The 7,924-nt window shown below is 48.3% G+C and overlaps 2 protein-coding genes across 2 annotated transcripts; one reads left to right on the top strand and one right to left on the bottom strand.

The window, feature by feature from the left end:
* Positions 1–489: 489 nt before the first annotated feature.
* On the bottom strand, positions 490–2,177 carry AK88_05046 (uncharacterized protein; the record flags this gene model as incomplete). Its single annotated transcript, XM_012482648.1, has 4 exons — positions 490–614; positions 939–998; positions 1,214–1,952; positions 2,100–2,177. 4 exons carry the CDS (start codon positions 2,175–2,177, stop codon positions 490–492), a joined length of 1,002 nt encoding a protein of 333 aa, XP_012338071.1.
* Positions 2,178–3,953: 1,776 nt separating this feature from the next.
* On the top strand, positions 3,954–7,822 carry AK88_05045 (uncharacterized protein; the record flags this gene model as incomplete). The annotated part of the gene is made up of 5 exons (XM_012482647.1): positions 3,954–4,446; positions 4,631–4,735; positions 5,252–5,551; positions 5,974–6,764; positions 6,935–7,822. The coding sequence occupies 5 exons, from the start codon at positions 3,954–3,956 to the stop codon at positions 7,820–7,822; spliced, it is 2,577 nt and encodes an 858-aa protein (XP_012338070.1).
* Between the last annotated feature and the right edge of the window lie 102 nt (positions 7,823–7,924).

Below are 7,924 nucleotides of genomic sequence, written 5' to 3'. Positions count from 1 at the left end.
TCTAAGAAGGCAGGAGAGTCCGAAAAACCGTAGGCAGCTAATAAAACGACGGTCTCCGCCGAATCGGAAATACCGTCATTATTCTACTTTTGGTAATCAACTTCAATGTTGTGGTATGTTCCTACACATGTATGAGACCGACATGTTGTTGTATGATATTCTGTACTATTTCTATGATAGAGTGTATTCACAGTTTTGTAGCATTTACTTTTATTGTTCCGCTTTGTACATTATAATTTTGCTTGTACACTTTTCCGAATATACATAGTTTGCATGCATATGTTGTACTGTTGGATAATATAATGAGTTGTTCATGCGTGCTACAAGGCAGGAAACAAAATTTAGAGAAAAAAAAAGAGTATGTCCTACTTCACTTTTATATGTATATAATGCATAAGTATATTGTGTTCTATATATAATGGTTACCATAAGCGCAATATGTAATAGTAAGTACTTTCATAATATATAAAATGTTTTTTAATTTTTCTGCTAACTCAAACAATTTGTGATGAACGTCAGAAATGTCTCAAAAGTTATAATTATTTCTACAACAACACTATCGTTCGTTACGACCGTATCCAGTGTAGAAACACCATGCTCCGCTATGACATCATCTACAGTGACAGCACTTGTCATGGGAACAACGTATACACCGCCTCTTCGTTATCCGGCTCTCAAATATTGTGGAGCAAAGTATGCACATATAATCCCCGTATATCCACAAATTCCATACACTATACACTCGTCTACACTCGTCGTCGCCGCTACCGCTACCGCTAGCGCTGCATGCGTCGCCGCCGCTCATCTGGGCTCCACGAGGGGGTGTTGTTCCCCGCCGTGTGCGTTGTGGTGGCGGCGGTGCCATTCATATTGGGCCGTATCGGTGGCGGCCGTATTCGGCCGTGTGCGTGTTAGTGCTTTCTCTCATCGGTCCTTACCTGCCGCTTCCTCTGGTGTTGGCGCCGTGGTGGCGGCTTGTCCGTTTTTGCCATCGTTCGCTGCAATAAAGGAAGAAATAGGAATTACAAGGGTCAGTATGTACGTTTTATATTATTCGAAGCATACAGAAACGAACGTTGTTCACATATCTCCATCGTGTGTCGCGTTGCTCTTTCCCTTTTACTTCGACACTGTCTGTAGTTGTGTTCTGTGTACTTATCCTTCCTGCGTCGTTCTCATCTTTCTCATTCGACCGGAACATGCCATGCCTTACCTAAGTTCCCCTTCTGTCCGTGTGCCTTTTTCTCTATGCGTTCCTCTGCCTGTTTCCGGATTTCCTCAAATATTTCCGTCATTGGGTCTTGCAGCTCATGCACTATCTGAACAATCGGCGACCGTTCCTTATCCTCTGTTGTCCCATTCCCCAGGATGTCCTGTAGGTTCCAATCTTCCTGCCACAGCGTGCTGCACAGTGCACCGCCTTTTATTTTCTGTATTGCCTCTTTTAGTTTACTATTTTTCCCTAACCATAGTTTGACTTGTTCATTTAACTTAAGTTCCCTTATTTGTACTTCCGAAAATATGTTTCTACCACATTTCCGCTGCTGTATTAAACCTGCGTCAAATCCGCCGTCCGTGCCTAATTGTCCCATTATGTACCATGCATAAAAAGTACCCCACCTACTTGGACACACGGATTCGTTTAATACTGCGCTGAACATATGTACTATTGCACATCGTAAATGCTCTCGTATGATTGCGTTGGTTGCAGCGTCCGTAACTGTGGCCTGTGCTTGCCTTGTCCCCCAATTCATGAAATATAATGCCCCTACCATAAGTACGCATACAAGTTTATCCCCCACCGTGTGGTTTCGATAGGGCTTATCGTTTGGGTAGTCGGGGTGCTGCCATCCTGCGTTACCACAGGCCGTTGCATACAGTATTATATCGTCGCCCTGCATGTGTTCCACAAACTCCTGCATGACGTCTTTAGTCTTGTTCCACACTGCTTCCTACAATGTAAGAGAAACACAAGAAATATATACATGCGCATGTGTACTTTAATTCTATGTGCCCCGATGTGCTGCATTCTCTCGTGTAACAATAAAACCCTAGCACTGAACTGCCCGTTCGTCACCTCTATTCCTGCATGTTCCTACCTCATATGTATCCTGATCGGGAAAACCCGCGCGGATTAACCAATCCGCCAATGCATGCGCCAAATTTACCGATCCCATATTACTATTGTTCACTGAAATATACGATACCCTGGGAAGTACTCATTCATTACTAGTATTCGTATTCTTGTTATATTGCATCAAGCCCCTGTTGCTTGCAAGTTTAGTCGATAATAAAGCTTCTGTCGTTGTTCACTGCTCTCTGCAGGTAGCAATCACACTGTCCATAAAAAGAGAAAAAATCAAGCACACAAACATAGAAGAAAGCATGTACAAAAACAAAAAATATCCACAGGAATTGCAGATAGAGAATACCGGGAAGAAACGGAAAAAAAAAAAAAAAAAAAGACAGGATAGCAAAAAATAGAAAAAATACTACACAACGCGTCATGAATATACACCCCCTCCCCCCTTCTCCACTAAACGCCTTCACACACTGTCTCTGTGTGCGTACACCTCAAAACCGCAGTATAACAACAACATCAATGCTTCTGCCGTCGTTGCTACCGTCCTTCTGTCGTTCTTCCTGCCGCAAAATATGTATGTGCCTTTCCATCCCCCAAGCTCTCTGGATCCCTTATTCGGCTACTTCGTCGAATCCTTCTTACACGCGGCCGCGTTGGTCGACGCGTTGCTCGGAGAGACAATCCTCCTCCTTCTTACACTCGACCGCGTTTGCTCAGACCGACCCCCTTACTCGGAGACAATCCCGTGTACGAAGACGGCGGACGGCGGCAGGAGGAAGAGAACAAGTAGTTGTTGTGCATTTATCACGACTTCTAGAATCGTGATAGAGAAGCGTGGACGGAGACGGGCTGACGGAAGAGGCGTGGACGGAGAAGGCGTTGACGGAGAAGCGTTGACGGAAGAGGCGTGGACGGAGACGGGGTGACGGAAGAGGCGTTGACGGAGAACGGGGTGTGTGTATATTTTTGCTTGTTGTTGTTGTTAATGAACGCGGTAGTAGTAGTAGTAGTAGTCGGGTACTTTTTTTTAAGAAGAGAATAAAGTGTTTTTTTTGTTTTGGGGGGTTTTTTATGTCTGCGTCTGTTTCACTTTTTGTTTTCTTTCTTGTTCGTTTTCTTTTTATTCTTTTTTTCTCCTTTTTGTGTGCTTATTTGCTCAATATACGTATACATAATTTGCGGGTAGCATGTACATGGTCAAGGCTGATATAGTTGTTGAGCGCGCACCAGATATCTTTTCTTACACGGGGAAAATAATTATAATAAGAAAAGCAGCAGCATACGGAGAATACGAAGAGCACGAGCTACCACATCGTCATGCTAATGTTTGAAACACACACACGTGCCGTGCAAATGTGAATCAAATCATACTCATATAACTGTATATAGCAGGCACAATATGGCACACGACGTACATTGGGCTGCTCTAATTCGACAGTGGGCAGAGAGAAGAGGAATATGGCAACAGGATCAGTTAGATGTAAGGAAAATTTAAGGGTACAGGATGGAATAGAAGGCAGGATATATTGTGTGGACCTATGAGTATACAGTGCACACAAGGCAACCTCTAACACACTGCAACGTTCATGACGCGCATGTATATGCATATAGTAAAGGTGGCCCTTTCCTTTTGTGTTCTACTTCTTAGACGAAGTTATGGGATGACATTATGACCGTACTTGAGGCATTTGTAAAGTTCTTGGAAAGATTTGAGCAGGAGGGCCATGCGGACACTTGGGCTACATCGTGTAATGATGTTTCATACGACGGTACATGGATTCGCCTGGGATCCAGAAGAGAGAGGGAGCACACAACGTGCACATTAATGCTTGCAGCATTATGGTTCAAGAACGGGTGGACGGGTAACACAATGGATGCGGACACAGACTGGGGGCCGGACAATCCACTGCGGCAATTTGTCAAGTGTGCCATAGTCAGTATATATATGTATTACTTAATAGAAATAAACTGTGGGGATACGACAGGTGTGAACTATGCACTAAAAGCAATGAGTCAGATTGAGCGGGATCTGAGGCACGCAGGTACGCCTGCGAATGAATGCTTATGGGAGCGGCATGATCATACGAAGATTGGGGAGAAGAATGTAAACGCTACAGTCAAAACCTGGTTGAAGGGGAATGCAACCATGTGCAAGAGGATACAAGATTTAGAGAAGAAGACGAACTGTACACAGGGAAATGCAACACACACAACGGGGAAAGGTGTACTTGCGGAAAAAGAAATCAAAGATAAAATAATGGACAAAATGCAGCAGGTGCAGCAGGAGGTGCAGGCAACAAAAGCAGGAAAAGGGCACATAGGGACAGATAACGTAAACGCCAGGAACAGCATTAACAGTCAATGTAGGACAAACGCCGGAGCACATGTACTGGGCATGTGCATGTACAGCGCAAAAAGCGCAAAAGCAGAGACTTCAGAGCGGGACGGAGCACGAATACGAACATGCAAGAATGAGCGCATGTCGACCACAAATTTGTGGTTGCACTTTCCTACATACTCTGAGCACTCCCTTATCCTTATTCATAGATCCGGCGCAGACTCCACCGGAGCCACCACCCGGCAAGGACTCCGTCGATGCACAACCAGAGGCTACAGCAACGCCGGGAACCACACCACCACATGGATCAATAGGTAAGGACCGACGGGGAGAAAGCACGACTACGGCCCATACGAGTACGAATACTACGCACGCGTCCCGCATGTACACCGCATGGATGCCGCCACCACACAAACACGGCCACAACAACGCGCACGCGGCGGAACAGCACAGCACAACGTCTTCGTCGGCGTTGAGCGGCCAGCGGCCTCCGTAGAATTGCCGAGTGCGCGGGGCTGCGTCACAGTGGTGTGACAGCGGTGCGACGGATAAAGCAGGCGACGTATGGAGCTAAGGCCATGAGGGATGCAGCGGGACGGCGGACGAGATGACGGCGACAAATAAAAGTTGTACTGCTACCATCTAGCCAAAGTTCACCGAGTACGCTGTCCACCGAGTGCGCCCCCTGAATCTCTACATTCATCCGGCAACTGTTACACACCCATATGCTCCTATATTACCATCATTGTTAGGACAACCGGAAGAAGAGAAACCAAAGGACACAACACAAGAAACAGGGCACACTGCAACACCCTCCACACCTGTTACAGTGCCAGTTGCAAGATCAGAGGAACCTGCGGAACCACCATCGACACCATCATCACCACCTTCAGCAGGAACAGGCCAAACACAACCAGGAGGTACAGGTAATGGTACCACACAGACAACACCGGAACCCGCAGAAGGCACTACGGGCAAAGACTCACGTCAGGGGCCTATTCCTGCGACGACGTCAACATGTGGGACAACAACAGACACTGAGACTAAGGAGGTAAATGGGAATACCGCCACCATTACAATCACTACCGTGGAGTCCTCATCCCCTGAATGCTCAGGAAGCGGTACCCCAGGTACTGAGTCCGCTGAGCACAAAGAACGAGAGAACAAAAAAAAAGAAACAACAACAATTTCCGGCGAGAGAGGGAGAGACAACACCGACAGAGGGCGAGAGAGAAACCAAACGTCGAATGAGAATGCGGGGCGGACTCAGTGTCAGCGTGAGCGGGCCATGAGCGACGGGTCGGCCGCGCGATGTAGACGTCGATGTAGACGTAGACAAACACAGGCAGACGCACACACACACAGTGTGTGTTGTGTGTTGTGTAGTTGGAGAGAGAGAGTCTTTTCCCAGAGTGGCACCCTACCCCCGTCCCTGCTTCCTGGCTGCTTCCCCCATGCCGTCCCCCTGGTACCATGTGGCCAACCATGTGCAATCACCTCAAAAAAATTCAGTTTCTTACATATTCTTCTTTCCCCCTCGGTACCTATTTAGGAACTGAAGCAGGGGACAGTAAAACGACAACAGAATCCCAGAAACCATCAGAACCTCCAGCTGTAACAAAGCCAACATCTGGTGACCCACCAGCAGCACCGCAAGTAGAAGCAGAAGCAGCCACAGGAGCACCAGCTGCACCTGCACCAACACCACTCGCCATCGACTCTACAACGGGGAACTCAGGAGACCAGAATACCTCAACGACACCTCCTGACAGCGATTCCCCGGGCCCCGACTCTCCCCCATCCTCCCCTGATGGAAAAACTGAACATACTAAGGACCCACAGACCGTGGACCCTGCTGTTAGCTCAACTGAAGGTGCCCAGGGGGCACCCAGCAGTGGCACGGCCAGTAACGATGACCCCCCTCCTCTCAATTCACCCAAACCAAAACCGAACCCGAACTCGGATGAAGCCGGCAGCGGCACCAATGGTGCCGGCGGCACCCAGATACCAGGTAGTGCACCTTCTGCTGGTACTGAGGGGGGTGCAGGAGGACAAACCGGTGCTGGAGCTGGGGGTGGAGGTGGTTCCTCATCCTCCGGTACAGAACAAGGAACAGTAGGCTCGACCACCACCACAGACACGCAGACACCATCAACAACAGTAACACCAATATCAGCACAATCACCACTGGTACCATCGGCCCCCAAGGGGGGTAATGGTGCTGTATCTGACTTTGTTCCCCCTCCGTCGAAACCATTCGACCCCAAGGATCTCATCCCCTACACCCCCGCGATCATTCCCGCGGTGGTTGGTATTGGGCTCATTGCCTTTTTCCTATGGAAGGTAAGTATACACGACAATGAGGGCATGCCGCATGTGAAGGATGTTTATGCCTCAGAAACTCCCTACGCGCACCCATATATGATCGTTCTAACCCATATACACCTACACCCGCGTGCATTCCTTTTATCCTACCGTCCTCACCCTCCTCTTTACCCCCTTTTTCTGCTTAGTATTTTGCGCACCTCGCCAAACGACGACGAAAGTTTCGAACCGTTCGTGACGTGCCGTCACCGCCACTCGACGAAGACATATTGGACCATCTACAACGAGGCGAACTGCCGCCACTCGATTACGGCTACACGATGATTAGGGATAGTCAACCTGCGTCAATATCCGCCCGACGACGACGTCAACCACGCGTGCATAAACGCACCATCATCGAGCTACATCTAGAAGTGCTCAACGAATGTGAAGTGACCGAATGGCAAAATGTCAAAGACGACTATTTGCAGATTGTCGTGCAGGCGTTTGCGCAGGATTTGCTGCGGGACGACGACACGAATAACAGTATCTTGGGTGTTTCTACGTCAGACCAGGGTCCTCCAGGGACCCATGTTTCCTCCACCGTGGATCAATCCACTGACATCGAACGAACGGACGCATCTGCACGTAACGCAGAGCACCCCGATCCATGGCGTTGTATGGAAACTATACAATTACAAACGGACCCATGTCGCCCTAACGAAGATAACCACGATCCATGGAGTTGTATGGAAAACATAGAGTTAGAAAGGGACCGTTGTCCACCGAATGAAGAGGACCCCGATCCATGGAGTTGTATGGAAACCATACCGTTACAAACGGACCCCTGTCGACCTCATGACCCCGATCCATGCAGTTGTATGCAATCCATACTGTTAGCAACGGACCCTTGTCCACCTCACGAACAGGACCTCAATCCTTGCAGTTGCATGGAAACCATACCATTACAAACGGACCGTTCTGCATCTGACGCCGATGACCCCGATCCATGGAGTTGTATGGAAAACATACAGTTCGCACCGGACCGTTCTCCACCTAACGAAGAGGACCGATGGAGTTGTATGGAAAGGGTTTAGGGTTCAGGGTTTAGGGTTCAGGGTTTAGGGTTCAGGGTTTAGGGTTCAGGGTTCAGGGTTTAGGGTTCAGGGTTTAGGGTTCAGGGTTTAGGGTTCAGGGTT

This window comes from Plasmodium fragile, assembly GCF_000956335.1.
Source record: "Plasmodium fragile strain nilgiri unplaced genomic scaffold supercont1.89, whole genome shotgun sequence".
NCBI lineage: Eukaryota > Apicomplexa > Aconoidasida > Haemosporida > Plasmodiidae > Plasmodium > Plasmodium fragile.
Note: the sequence above shows the minus strand (reverse complement) of the source record. Positions and strands in the feature narration are given on the sequence as shown.